At 43.1% G+C, this 15,756-nt stretch overlaps 1 protein-coding gene across 1 annotated transcript; it reads right to left on the bottom strand.

Moving 5' to 3' along the window:
- Positions 1-3,106: 3,106 nt before the first annotated feature.
- ARC (activity regulated cytoskeleton associated protein) lies at positions 3,107-5,297 on the bottom strand. Its single transcript, XM_040433344.1, has one exon. It carries the CDS (start codon positions 4,720-4,722, stop codon positions 3,523-3,525), a length of 1,200 nt encoding a protein of 399 aa, XP_040289278.1. The 5' UTR covers positions 4,723-5,297; the 3' UTR covers positions 3,107-3,522.
- Between the last annotated feature and the right edge of the window lie 10,459 nt (positions 5,298-15,756).

Here is a 15,756-nt window from a genome sequence, read left to right as displayed (position 1 = left end):
TCATATCCCCCCCCTCCCCCCCTTCCTGGGCCGCTCATTTCCCCTTCGGGTGCCTGACTATATTCATTTTTTTCACTGCTGATTTAGTCTATTATAACTATTTTCTTGCTGCAGAACAAATCAGCTTTCCATGTACTGACTTTTCACCAGACTGGTGTTTGTATACAGAAGGGCAGTGTAAAGCATGGGGTAAAGGCAGAACCTCTGAAGAGACAAAAGATGGACTCCAGACTAACTCAGACTTCTCTAGACAATTCAGCTAAGCTGGCTTACCCAATAATTGCTGTTTCTTACAGTTCTTGTACATGGTCAGAATCTGCCGGTAACAAGTGCCGATTGAGGCTAAGAGCATGCCAATCGGCGCTCCTTAACCTCATTCCCATGCAGCAGTTATCATTAGGATGGGGATAAACAATCGCTATTATGATCGTTCATCCAATGTTTTGATTTGTTGGCATATCCCCTTTTTGGGCTCCTGAAAAATGATGTTATTCGGCACCACATAAAAGGGGCGATCACCCAAGTGTTTGCTCGTTGATCGGGTGGTTGATGGTCTATTCACACAGAGTAATTATAGGGAACGAGCTTTGTGATTCCCAATCATCGACCCATGTAAAATGCCCCTCAGGCCTCTTGTGGCATTTGCGGATCCGCAATACACGGGCACCGTTCCGTGTGCATTCGGCATCACGGATGCGGACCCATTCACTTCAATGGGTCCGCAAATCCAGAGATGCGGAATGGTGCCGAACGGAAGCACGGAACGGAACACTTACGTAGTGCTTCCGTGGGGTTTCGTCCCGTACTTCCGTTCCGCAAAAAGATAGAACATGTCTTATCTTTTTTGCGGAACGGCCGGATCGCGGACCCATTAAAGTAATTGGGTCCGCGATCCGCTGCGGCTGCCCCACGGTGGGTGTTCGTGCATTGTGGCCCGCAGCATGGCCGCGGAACGCGCACACATTTGTGTGCAAGAGACCTTAATGGAACAGAGCTGAAGCGAGGAGGAGAAACAGACCACCTCAGACTCCAACAGACATTGCAGCTAAGCTGGAGCCACTGATCATAGCTCTGCTCTAACAGGGACTAACACAGAAGGAAATAGTAAGTTTTGTAGACACAGTGACTAATCTGGAATAAAAAAGCACAAAAATATTGATTTTTCGTTTTCATTTTATTACTCAATAGTTGTGTGAACATGAACATGAGTTTTTTTGTATACAAGACCTCTTTGGATAAATGTACTGTTCTTCCATACACGTATAGTAGACCAAAAGGTCTTACAAAAGGTGACTTTTTGTTTTAGTTATGATAAGGCTTCCAAATTAGGGTCACTTTTATCATTGTCAAGTACCATGGATGTTGTTTTGGACTTTGATTCATTATCAGATTGCAGTGCCTTATTGACCTGGAGGCTTAGATGTCTGTAATGAAGATCTGAAGGTATTTTAGATGAACAAAAAGTTGTCATTTAGGTGAAATCATTGCTCTTCCCTTGAACTGCTTCCACTGATTTCGTTTTTTTTTTTTTCTACGATTTTTCGTTTGGTTTTATGAGATTTTCTCGAGCTGGGTTTTAGAAGTCCCCATAAGGAGCTGTTGGAAGATCTTTTCTGGAGAGGACTGCTTAGAAGTCTGTTTCCATCTGAACTGGTGATCCAGAACACAAGAGAAAGACGATGAGCGTGGTCTTGCCAACAATGACATTCACTTGCTGAGAGATGACGGCTGAAGGCTTGATTTTTGTCTGGCATCTGAAATAAAGGATAAAGAAAGTTGAGTATAGAGTTTCAGTGCATTGACTTCTGACATTACCTATTTAACTATGAACTATATAGTCGGCTAGGCTATACGTAGTAGTCAATGGGCAGTGAAATACTGTAGCTGTAGAGCACCATGTAAGGTAGGGATCTGAACACTGGGCTTACAATTAACATATCGTGACTAGAATCCTCACTATATCATACTTTTTAGATACTAATATTGAATCTACCAGTAGTTGAACTCGTACTTACATAGGAGCTTCCGGCTCTCGTTTGGGTATTCTTCTTCATGACCGATATCATGGATGTTAGGAAGAGCAGTACCCTTTGATGATGTCTTTCTTGATAACACACAAGTCCTCGTATATTTGCCAGACGTGAATCCTTTGACCAGCCTCTGGGACTTGATGCCTGTTCAACTTTGTTAAGATATCGTCCAACATGACAATTCAAAAAGTTTGAAGACTATTTCAAGAAATCCAGAATTTCACAGATATTCCTGAGTGAAGTTGACTGAGAAAGTCCTACATTCCACACTGCCCTTGTTCCGTGAAAGGGCAGCCGTAGTAACGGCGATGGTTGGCATAGCCAAGAACGTTGATTCATGGTCATATGTATCTACTTTGTAGGTACAGAAATGGTTGACTGTTTGGTCCATGATTTTTTTTTTTTACTTTGTCCATTGAAACTTTTCACTTCCACGTACAGGAGATAGATGTAAATATATGAAAATGTCCATCAAGTAGAAATGCACAAGTGTCTTTCAGTGTCCAATGATTGAGAAGGTCCAACCAAGATATAACATTCAAAATTTTTGGTGCAACTTTGATGCAACAGATTATTGTTCATTAAAGATTGCTACTATGTATTTCCATAGATATGTTATATGTGCAAAAACACCAAAAGTATCATTTTACAATTTCAACCAGTACATTCTACCCCCACCGCCCACACCAAAAAAAATATACAACTTTTTAGAATTGTTATAAAAATAAAGATGGCATTGCTATTCAGGACAAACTTTTGAACTTTTTAGCAGACGTAGAAGCATATTATTGCTTTCTAAACAGAATACAAACACTTATGGTAAAAAGTTACAATTCAATCATATGAACACATTATGTACAACATAGATCACATTTCATTGGATGACATTTTGGTATAAAAATAGGATTTTTTTTTCTTTCTTTTACATTCAATATTTAAAAATGCTCTTAAAACTGAACAGATTGTGAACTTTCTTATCTATGCCGCCCCCTGAAATCGAAAGGGGAGAAGGCAGAACACTAGTTAAACACTCCCACTTAGAGTAAATGATTTCACCCGTCACTTCTGAAAAAAAATTACTGATATTGTATTTTTTGCTTTGTTTATTTGCACCACAAAAGTTGTGACACCAGATTCTGGTGACAATTCACTAACTTTTCCATGGTTCCATTTACTCTATGTGGTCATAGAAAGCAATTACTGCTTAAGTCCTAGCTACATGAAGGGCAATATGTCCTGTTCCCATGAGAAAACCTATACATTGTGTATTGTATTTGCGTTTGAGTTGCTTAGATCTCCTATAATTTCTTGTATCTATGAGGAGAAAATCTCGTTTTCAAATTCACCTTATGCCTTGACTTTCTAGCAACACCTTACAGAAAACCTACAACTTTCCCTCAAGTGCCGAGTCTAAATTGACTTTTACCTTGAAAGTCTAAAAAGTTTTCATTCAAGAGCATTAATTTCTCTTCAAATAACCAAAGTTTCCTGCTTAATATCCTTCTATGTAGCTTGATTTCTCAGTGACTATGCTATTGCTATCATAAGGATCCTTGGTGACAATGACATTCAACTTGGTGCTAATTTGCTCATCTGAGTAAGCTGCCTTAAGGGTTTGCTTCTCTGACTGCTCAAAATCAAACTGGATTTCCTTCCCCATTTGCACTAGCTGATCCATAGTCTTGGGGAGGGGGGATTTGAGGAAGCGCTTGATCTCTGGGTGTAGCGTACTAATAATGTAACGGATCATGTCCTCCTCATTAGCATCAACATAGAGTCTATGGTACAAGGCTCTTTTCTTCCACACAAATTGCTCTAGAGGTTCCCAACGTCTTTGAGGAAGATCTAAGTCCCTCTTGATTGCTTCTCTAACAACTATCCTTTCACAGTATTGCAAGAAGGCAACTTTGAAGTCATGCCAACTTTCTACTGTCTCCTGCCTATATTCCCACCACTTCTTGGCTGCCCCTTTCAAGTGGTTGTCTACTTGAGATAGCCAAACTTTTTCATTCCACCCACTACGCTTAAAGAACTTCTCTAGGTTCACTAAAAACTCACGAGGATCTTCTGACATTCCAGCATCAAACTCAGGAGGAGAAAGGATATCAACTGAGATGACAACCCAGTGATGTGGGTGGCAAGATTGTGCTGGTAGTGGTGGTGGAGGTGGAGGTGGAGAAGATGGTGGGCTGGGGGCATAAGGATCAACAATCTCCTGATTGGCATCGGCCTCTTTTTCTTTCTCACTTTTTTCTCCATAGAAAGACCACCTGTGCTTCTCTTCCATCTTACATGTCCTACACAAGTTTTGATCAGCTTTGCTAACCATTTTTTCAAAACGGGAGAAAACACCCCTCCAAGAGTTCATCTCCCTCTTCATCCACCTCTCTAAGTTGACTAAAGTATCTTGACATCTCAACAAACAAGACTTGATGGAACGTTTCCACCTCTGAATCCCAACAACTGAGGAATCATAATGCATGTTAGAATTTAACCTCTGTACTGACCTCTTGAACCCTTTCAGCTCATTCTCAACCTGTCTAGAGACCCCAGAAAGAATATACACTTGTGTCTTTCTGACTCTGTCCAACATTTCTGCTGGACTACAAGTACCAATCTGAAGAGCCACAGTTTTTTCAGGCACAGAGAGAGCGGGTGCTCCGATGCCACTAAGAGCCATGCTTGCCGCCATGGTCACAATTGGATACAATTAGCTACAATTTATCAAATATGAATTGTAAAAGTATTATTGGGTTCACAATTCAAAAATATAAAAATGTAATATGAAAAAAGTTATCGTTAATGAGATAGTCGGCAAGAAATGGTTTTCCCAGGTGGCAAACCTGCATGCAACCTTTCTCTCTATGCTGTTTGGTTAAGAGCACTTTCATACAACTCAGTAAACAATCTACAATTCTGGCAGTAACATACAAGAAAGTCAAATTCTCAGTTCAGTAAAGCAATGCAATTTTTTTGAAAAGTTTAACAGATATAGGAGAGATGGTAATTAGATATCACCCAGTGTCCAGTCCTTTCAGAAGTTCTGCAGTGGGAAGATTTCCAAATATCTTCCAAGATGACTGGAATGAAGGTGATGATTAGAAGATGCCTTGTCCCAATCGTCAACGTTGAGAAACCTCTTCCAACAACTGGAGAAAAGGATAAAATGTTGAAAGCAAAGCTAAGTATTTAGCAAGTAATGATCCTCGAAAGTCGGTGTGATTGCAAGAGAAGAGAGAAAACGACTTCTATCTGCTTGCATCTGAGTTTGTGTGGATAGTTTTCCAGTCTCTGTATTTATACTGTATCTTGCAGAGCTCGACATGTGAGATATCAGCAAACCCCACACTACGTTTTCGATTCTCATTGGTTGGAGCTTCCGTCTCCATGACAACCAGAACATTGGGATGCCAATTCAATGCCCCCCCTCTCTCTATGATTCAGCTAATACGTCGAAGGCTGTGAACACTCCAGCTTTGGAAGAATGTGTAATCCCCTTTTTCTCTCTTTCTCCAAGAAAACACGTAATTGAGCTATAATAACCAGGAGACACATCTCCTACGGAATATTACATGTCTTCCCCGTCTGAAACTGACAAATAAGGTCTCATCTCATCATTTTGCTAGATGGGTGGAAGACCCTGTCCTCCCACCTTGAGCACTCCTACATGAGATACACACACATACACCATACACACACTTACATTGACACAATTTTGTTTGCAGTGTGGGAAGGTTGCGCGGCTTCATTGACTCACATTTATTAGGTCGTTTATAATAGTACGGAGGAGGAAATCAAAATCAGGTGTTTTGATTAAAGTAAGTTGACAAACAGTCAGTGCCCTCGTATATTTTGTCATGTACAGTGGGACTTTTACAATAAACACAAGGGGGGAAGAGACTTATAATGAAATATATGAATGCCGAGAATCCAAATGCTTGCTCGAAGGTGGAGTTTATTCCTCCATACACCAAGTGATGTGAAAAGATGACGACAGAGATTTGTTCTACAGCGGGATGTTTATTAGGATTCTTGATTGTAAATACAGTAAAACATCTCCAGAAAGCCACTTCTTTGAGACAACCTTGCCCCATCTAAACCAGATTTCTGATGATGAACTTTTTCCCCAATTCTTATTTGTGGAGACCACTCCAATTTTCAATGAAAATTTTTGGTGGTCGTCTCACAGAGGTCCCACTGTAGATATGTGTATAGAACCATGAAGGGGAACCAAGAAACCATATAAATTTATCTGTTGGGAACAATAACAATGGATCATACCACATCCTTAATGAGGTTGTCGAGTGGGGAAAAATGATCTCCATGGGCTCAGGGAGCTAAATATAAAAGAGCTCCCTGCCAGAATTAACAAGCTTACTAGGTATCTACTTTCTGGCCCCATCATGACACACAAGTAATGTCAGGGACATCATTGCAGCCAGTGATTGGCTGAGCAGGTATTTCCTGGTATATCTTGTGTGTCAGGACAGGAGCAGGAAGTAGAGACCAGCGCAGAGCCAGTAACCTCAAGAATGGAAGTGATGAGGAATTGATGAGTATTTTTCTTGTATTTCTTAACTAACCCTGAACCCTGGGATAACATTTTTCCTCGTTGGACAACCTCTTTAAACAAAGGGAATGTGAACTTTTGAAACCTGATGAAATCCTTCTGGACTACTTGGCCAATTCCATCACTTGGAATATGAGACATAGCACTATGAAGCCATCGATTTAATCAGGACACTACAGAGAAAGTTGTGTTGGGAATTCTGAGAAACTCAGATATGGTCAGTCAAAAGTGGTCATCGATAAGTGTCAAAGGTCTTCCTGTTTTTGGAATTGGTGGGGCTTTGAATTTAAAAAAATATATTTTCTCAATGACAATGTCTACAGGAGATATGTTTATGTAGAATATCCTCTTTAGCACCAACTGGGAACCAGTGCTTTACCCAGGAACCAAGTTGTCCTGGAATTTCAGTGGTCAAAATAGAACTTCAGTGGAGGAAGAATAAAAACTATGCTTGGAGTCAAGTAAGAGTTGACTAATGATGGGTTTCTAAGACAGTAGGGAGGAGAACTCCTGGTTGGGTTGACCGAACAATCTTTCTGCCTATTTCCGTTTGAGCATAACTTTTGGATCTGGAAAGTGATGAAGTTAAAACTAAAAATAGCGCAAGTCATGGACCTCATAGTAATAAAAGTAAAACTGCCCATCATCATGTGGCCAGCATAAGCTTCAACATCCTCTAGGAGATCAGCAGCTGTTAGGCACCTCTGGGTTAAGTTTAATACCAGTATCTGACCTGATTCCGGTTTCCATCAGTGCAGATTCCAGGTGACCCTCAGATCATCACAATTAGGCATTAGATTGTCACAAGATCCTATCAACATTAATGAGACCCACCAAGAAAAATGCAATCTAGCATAATACCATAGATCCATTAGACACACCCTATGGCTCAATTTACATGAAATGTCCATAATGACTTCCCAGACAACTGCTACCCCTGTCCACAGGTTGTTTGTGGCACTATTCACTTCAATGAGGCTTAGCTACATTGTTTCGGGAAGAAAGCGTGCATGGAACAGGAGGTTTATGAACAAATGGGTCTTATAGAAATTCCCGACATTGTTTTCTTTCGCTCTCAGACTTTTCTCTTCTAAGAAGCCCTCTTTGAAGCCCTGCAATCTTTTACATTTTGTTATTTTCTCCATTTTTTCAGTGCTGAACTCCCCTCCTCTGGCTAGCTGCAGATTTAGCCTTATTTAGTCACCGTTCTTCTACACCTACTCACTGACTAATTTTCCCTGTGACTCATGCATTCTCGCAGGCTCTGCTTCTGGTCCCATCATGCTGTACTTCCAAGCTCCACATGCTATGTGAGGGGGATTGTGTGAACAGATCTTTATTTTATTTTTTCCCCAGCACAAGTGACAAATTACAGAGTACACCTTCCAATTTTTCTGAGTAGGATGTCAATTAAGCGTCTCATGCACATTAGCTGTGGGAAGGTGGAGAGGGGGATTACCCTACATCAAGGCTTCGTTCTTTCAGATGAGAGGAAACCTGTTTCACATCTGTTCCTATTGTAAGGCGCGCAGCAAGCGGCCAGCCATGAATCCATCACTGCGGAGAGATGCTTTCATTTTAATTGCAAAGTATCTTTCCAAAAGTTTTTCTTCCAGTGCGGAATTTGACTGATTATAGGTTCATCTGCAGCTTGTACTGATGTATATTGTATGGCAGAACATACAGTATATACAAGCAACCCTATCTATCTATCCCTCTATCCATATCTACTGCCTGCAATTGTATACTATGTTGCCCCATACACAACAAGCTTCAATGTCCTGTGTGTCATGGCACCTTCCTATCATCAAGCTCTATAGAAGCTTTTCTCAGGGATCGGACTAGTCGGACTGGCCTTTACCCTCACGCACATCATTGAGACTTGGTCACCCATCGCCCTGTCACTGGTTCACCTGTTCTCCTTTCTTGACCACTTTTGGTAGATACTAACCACTACATACAGTGCCAGGAACACCCCACAAGAGTTGCCATTCTGGAGATGCTCTGACCCAGTCATGGAGCCATCATAGCATGGCCATGGCCAACATTGCTCAGATCCTTACTCTTGCCCATTTTTCCTGCTTCCAACACATCATCTTCAAGATCAGACTTTACTTGCTGCCGAATACATCCCCTGACCCTGAGGATCCCAGGTTCTCTTTGATGGGTCCTCCTAGGCAGGTTGTAGGCTCTGTTTGGTGGGCCGCAGTCTAGCCACTGGCCACCTTAGCCTCTTAATGCGACCTAGGACTTGGCATGAAGCCAATGAAATACTACTAGATGAATTTATGACCCCCTCACCAGCTGCCCGTACCTTCCATCCGCCAAACATAATTTGCCAGTGCCATATTATTAGGTCATTCTTCTATTAATCCAACATAGGACAATATCTATCACATCTCTGATTGGACCTACAGGCGCCGGATCACTAAGGCTGACTGCAGAGCAATGGGCTGAATCATTGACAGCTCATATGTCCTCCAAAACCCTGGAGGGCTTTAGTGGCAACCGTATTAGTTCTCACCCAACTTTTCCAGGAACAGATAAACTGTAATATACATTATTAGGTTCTATGGGAAATGGCAAAAGTGTTTGCTGCATAAATTAAGAGGCTGACAGATTTGGATGAAAAAATAAAACGCAGCTTCTTCCGTCGAAGTGTTGATGATTAGCCTGGACTTCTGATGGATCGCTGACATCTCGGCGTGAGGGAGGACAAGCTGACAGATGACAGGGGAATTCACAGCTTGATGCCAGCTCTGCACATAAAAGGCTCGTTGTAAGCACTGAAGACGAGAGAGGCACGTCTGAGACGACGTAGCAGACAGGAAAGGAAGTCCATGTATGGCTGAGGAGCTCGGAGCAGGAAAGTACACAGAGACAGGGATATGGAAGCGCAGGAAGTGATAGCAGTCTGATCAATGGCTCCTTCTGGATCCATGACCCAAACTCCTAATCTGGTGACAATTATCGCACAGTACGACCTCCCCCTGGACAGTTATGAAACCAGAGTCATTGAAGCCTTACAGTAACATCACAGTAGAGCAGTAAAATGTTTCGGATGGCGCAGATAACGCAGGAAATGACGCACATGATGGAACCTGATGTGGTCAGAATGGAAGCGTTAATGAAGAGAATTTCCAAGTAGTGGTAGAGAGAATTTCTATGGTTCCAAAATCTAATAATCACGTATATTTTGATGCCAGCACGTCCGCTGTAATTCTCTGACGGTGACTGTCCGCCCCTGATATTGTGTTGTTGTAAACTAAATAAATCCAAAATGCTGAGCTGATTAGTTTCTTAATATACCTTTCTAGTGGTTTGTTTTCCTGATACAGAGCTCCAAAGCTTCTGCTAAGTCATAGTTACAGTATATCACGAAACAGATGTGGTGTCACGAAAAGATTTGGCTGTGGTTCCCCCAGCATTCACCCTTTAACACTTATACAAGGATCTGGACTCAACTGTAGGGGAAGCACCAGGCCACTACCTCCTGTAGTAGTCTCTGTTCAAGTGACTACTGACCCATAGGGTCACTGATGTGGAACACCGAGGGATCAGGAAAACTGTAGTCAGGGACAAGCTGAGGTCAGGGCAAGCAGAGTGTGAGCAATATGATAAACAGTACAGGGCTAGAGTGAGCAGTTCAGAGTCAGAACCAAGGTCAGGTCAGGCTGTCAAGGGTCAATTCAAGAAGTCGAGCGGAAGTCGGTACACGGAACAGGAAATCGGACAAACAGCACACCTTTTCAGAATGCTAGCAGACTAGAAACTATTGCTCAGGCACCTTCCCACAGGAAAATACAGAGACTGGGACTGCTGGGCAGGGAGAGGGAGCTCAGGAGTTTACTGTATGCAGATATCTACAGTCACCGTTAGAGGGAGCTCAGAAGATTATTGCATACAGATATATACAGCCACCACTAGGGGGAGATCAGGAGCTTACTGCATACAGATATATACAGCTACCGATAGGGGGATCTCAGGATATTACTGCATACGGCTATATACAGCCACCACTACAGGGAGCTCAGGAGATTACTACATACAGATATATACAGCCACCACTAGAGGGAGCTCAGGAGATTACTACATACAGATATATACATCCACCACTAGAGGGAGCTCAGGAGATTACATCATACAGATATATACAGCCACCACTAGGGGAAGCTGAGGATATTACTGCATACAGATATATACAGTCACCACTAGAGGGAGCTCAGGAGATTACTACATACAGATATATACAGCCACCACTAGGGGGAGCTCAGGAGATTACTGCATACAGATATATAATCATTACTATGAGGAGCTCAAGAGCCTACTGTATTATATGTGTGTGTGTGTATATATATATATATATACTGCATATATACAGCCATCATTAGAGGGAGCTCAGGAGCTTACTCTTAACATATGTATTACTTTGTTCAATGTATGTACATCTGAAACACAGGGAGAGAATGCACCAAACAGATATGCTACTGACTATACTGGGAAGTCATACAAGTAGATATTAAAAGCTGAGAATTTCGCCAATATATTCCTGTCAGGAAAATATCGGAGCCCATCATGCACCACGTCACGGTCACTCAGCATGGCAGAGGGTCCTAACCGCTGCTCTAACTATGGTGTGAACAAGGTCTGGGAGTGATATAATTCAGCTCACAGCCAAGCTTCCACACAAAAGCCCAGCATGAATACTGCGGTAGTACAATGTGAACAAAGCCGGACTGTGAGCCACACCTATACCAGACCATGTGATGGAGGTTACCAGGTGCAACAGAGTGTTAGAATGCCAAATAAAGGCACACACACTCAAATCTAACAAGACAAGACAGAAACACGGAAATATAGTGTTTTTCATTGGGGGAGCAGCCCGACCGCATGCTGGGCTTTTGTGTGGAAGCTTGGCTGTGAGCTGAATTATATCACTCCCAGACCTTGTTCACACCATAGTTAGAGCAGCGGTTAGGACCCTCTGCCATGCTGAGTGACCGTGACGTGGTGCATGATGGGCTCCGATATTTTCCTGACAGGAATATATTGGCGAAAGTCTCAGCTTTTAATACCTGCATTTATGACTTCCCAGTATAGTCAGTAGCATATCTGTTTGGTGCATTCTCTCTCTGTGTTTCATATGTTTATTTGCTACATTCTGTGTAGTTTGCTCTTGTGGTGCATGTGGACCGCGCCGACATCCTCCATTGTATGCATATTTTGCTGGGGATAGTCGATTACTGCGGTCCACATGCGGTCGGGCTGCTCCCCCAATGAAAGACACGCCACAGTGTTAGGGGCTGAGCAGCTCCTCCAGAATTGCCACTATATTTCCGTGTTTCTGTCTTGTAATGTATGTACATCTCCTGAGCTCCCCCTAGTGGTGACTACAGACAACACTAAAGATAGATCTTCTAGGGTTTTGTAACTTATCAGTGCTGCAATTATTTCAGTCTGGTTCCTATAATCTAAGTTTCCAAGATGCTCTGTCCCCTAAAGGTCCTCAAAAACCATGGGAAATATCAAAATGACTGCATGTTATTGGACTGTACAGGAGAATTAGCAAAAATGACACCCCCTCTCTGGCATCACTTCCTGCTATGCAGCTATTGGCTGAAGTTGCGCCTCACATACTTCCTGTTTACCTCCTAATACAGGTAATACTGAGGATTCACTTCTCCATTTTAACAGATTCTTCCTGAATTTGAGAAATCTCATATTGATCAGTGGCTACTTATTGTGTCTAAATGTTGGCGGTATGTAATTCCATACACAGTAGGTGCAATGTATGGTATATCATAGGGCGTATGGTAGTCCTGGGAGTTTGTTACTAAGACAGCACTCTATGCATTTGGACAGGCCTAATATCAATGATCCTTGTACACCCTATTGCCGGCTCACCGGTTGTCCTTCCTTGGACCACTCTTATGAGCTACTAACCACTACATACTGGGAACGCTCCACAAGACTGGCTGTTTTGGACCCCGTCCAGACATCACAATTTATCTGTTGTCAAAGTACAGTAACTTTGGTATTAGATCTTACCAAAGGATCTCTTTACCCCAAGAGAAGTATATGTCTACCCAGTCAAGGATGGTAGAAGGAATCAGATGGACACAGATGCAACAGGAACAGAGGATTTTACTGAACTCACTGGACGCAACAAGTTTGATGGTTACAAAGTTGCTTCCAAGAGGCAACGGTCTTAATGGTTACAGTCTCACATGGGTACAAAACTTATGGTTATGAATATGGGCGAAGGCTTAGGCTAGTTTCACACTAGCGTTAAAAGCATCCAGCAGGCTCTTATGGCAGAGGACCGTTCTCGCATAGCTGGACACTGCCTTTCTCCACTGGAGCCCATAGATTATAATGGGATCCAGTGGGGATCCTGCCTGTTTCCGGCCTTATAGTCAACGGAGTTCTGGCTATGTCGGATACGATGAACTGCTTGCCGGATGGTTTTAGCGCTAGTGTCAATAGGGTTAGGAAAATAATCTCTTGAAGAGTTAACAGACTTACACTCTCTTTGTCTCTGTAGTCATTGCAGAAACTGCCCGGGGATGGCGCCCGCTTCCTGGGAGTCTCCCTCTGTCTGACAGTAATGAAGATGGGGTTTGGCTGCTTGACAGGTCATGGAGCTCTCTTTTTGTGGTGCATGACCACACAATCTTCCCACGTCTCTAACAGGTCATGGTATATCTCACTTCGCAACACAATGGTATGCATACATAAAGTCCACATGCCACTTTATTCACTGACATCTAGTTGTGACAGCTGGCTGGTCTTTATTCCTGACTGGCTCCTCTACAGATCCTCTACTGCTCCATGGTTCTGAGGCCAGCATTCCTGACTGGCTCCTCTACAGATTCTCTACTGCTCCATGGTTCTGAGGCCAGCATTCCTGACTGGCTCCTCTACAGATCCTCTACTGCTCCATGGTTCTGAGGCCAGCATTCCTGACTGGCTCCTCTACAGATCCTCTACTGCTCCATGGTTCTGAGGCCAGAATTCCTGACTGGCTCCTCTACAGATCCTCTACTGCTCCATGGTTCTGAGGCCAGCATTCCTGACTGGCTCCTCTACAGATCCTCTACTGCTCCATGGTTCTGAGGCCAGCATTCCTGACTGGCTCCTCTACAGATCCTCTACTGCTCCATGGTTCTGAGGCCAGCATTCCTGACTGGCTCCTCTACAGATCCTCTACTGCTCCATGGTTCTGAGGCCAGCATTCCTGACTGGCTCCTCTACAGATCCTCTACTGCTCCATGGTTCTGAGGCCAGTAAGTGCAAGTCGACTACTCTGACACCAGGCTACACTTGTCTGCTGCCACTGTTACCACTTCTAGTGACCCTCTCAAGGCCCTTAGGGGGTACGCCAACTTGAGAGTGACGCTCACCTCCACTGCTAGCTAACTACCACACAGGTTGCAGTGTCTCATAGCTCTCTCCCCTGCTGTCTGCAAGCCTCTGACCATTAGGTCCCATCCAGAACCTCTTCTTATCTCTCAGCAGTACCGGCTTAGTGGTGTGAGGACCCCTTAGACAAGAACTCCTACAACAGGGGTCGGCAACCTTTGGAACTCCAGCTGTTATAAAACTGCAACTCCCAACATTCTCCATTGACTTTTATGGGAATTCCAAGCACAGCCAAGTAAGTGTGCATGCTGGGAGTCGTAGTTTCAACACAGCTGGAGTGTCGAATGGCTGAATGATGTTGACCCTTGCCATTTTCACCAGATAGTCAATGTTATCCACTTCATCAGTTTAAATGTTATGGATGATCTGTGTATTCTGGAAATAGTCACCAACCATCTCACAGACCCTTAAAGAGGTGTCTCACTTCAGCAAATGGCATTTATTACATAGACAAAATTAACACAAGGCACTTCCTAATGCATTGTGAATGTCTATATTGCTTCCTTTACTGGCTGGATTCATTTTTCCATCAGATTATACACTTCTCATTTCCAGGGGTTACGACCACCCTACAATCCATCAGCGGTGGCCGTGCTTGGACACTATAGGAAAAAGCACCAGCCTATGTGCGCTTCCACAGGCCCCAGAGAGGCCAGTGACTTTTCCTATAATGTGATGGTTTGCACAGTGGTCGTATCCATGGAAGCGAGTAGTGTATAATACGATGTAAAAGTGAATCCAGCCAGCAAAGGAGGCAATATGGAGAATCACAATACATTAGTAAGTGCCTTGTATTACGGTAATTTTCTCTCCATGATACACGGTACTTGCTGAAGTGAGACGACCCCTTTATATCATTCTTGGCACCTTTTGAGAAGGGAGATTTTTAAGAAGTGATGTGTAAGCGGCATGCAAAATTTTTACCATGGGACCTGCCCATTTATAAAGGACACACCCTCAACATAAGGCATTTAAATCACAGTTATAGGACACCCCCCCAACATAGGGCATATGAATCACAACTATAATGCCCATCATCCCCAAAAAAAAAAATGAATACAGACCCCTCAATCCAGATTCCTAAATACAGAGTTTCAACCAGACCAGACCCCCTAAACAAACACAGACCCCAGACCAGGCCACCTAGATAAATACAATCTCTAGATCAGACCCTTATATACAGACACCAGACCAGACCCCCTAAACAAACACAGACCCCAGACCAGGCCACCTAGATAAATACAATCTCTAGATCAGACCCTTATATACAGACCAAAGACCAGACCCCCTAAACAAATACAGACCCCAGACCAGGCCACCTAGATAAATACAATCTCTAGATCAGACCCTTATATACAGACACCAGACCAGACCCCCTAAACAAATACAGACCCCAGACCAGGCCACCTAGATAAATACAATCTCTAGATCAGACCCTTATATACAGACACCAGACCAGACCCCCTAAACAAATACAGACCCCAGACCATGCCACCTAGATAAATACAATCTCTAGATCAGACCCTTATATACAGACACCAGACCAGACCCCCTAAACAAATACAGACCCCAGACCAGGCCACCTAGATAAATACAATCTCTAGATCATACCCTTATATACAGACACCAGACCAGACCCCTTAAACAAAGACCCCAGACCACCTCAATAAATTCAGTCTTCGGAACAGACCATTAAAGAGGGCGACCAACTTGACTTGTTAACTCCTTGGTGAC

The sequence above is a fragment of the Bufo bufo genome, chromosome 5 (assembly GCF_905171765.1).
Source record: "Bufo bufo chromosome 5, aBufBuf1.1, whole genome shotgun sequence".
NCBI lineage: Eukaryota > Metazoa > Chordata > Amphibia > Anura > Bufonidae > Bufo > Bufo bufo.
The sequence above is the reverse complement of the archived record's forward strand: the minus strand, read 5'-3'. Positions and strand labels throughout refer to the sequence as shown.

Coding starts and splice junctions, on each gene's coding strand:
- ARC (XM_040433344.1), bottom strand. CDS start 4,722: ATGGCGGCAAGCATGGCTCTTAGTGGCATCGGAGCACCCGCTCTCTCT.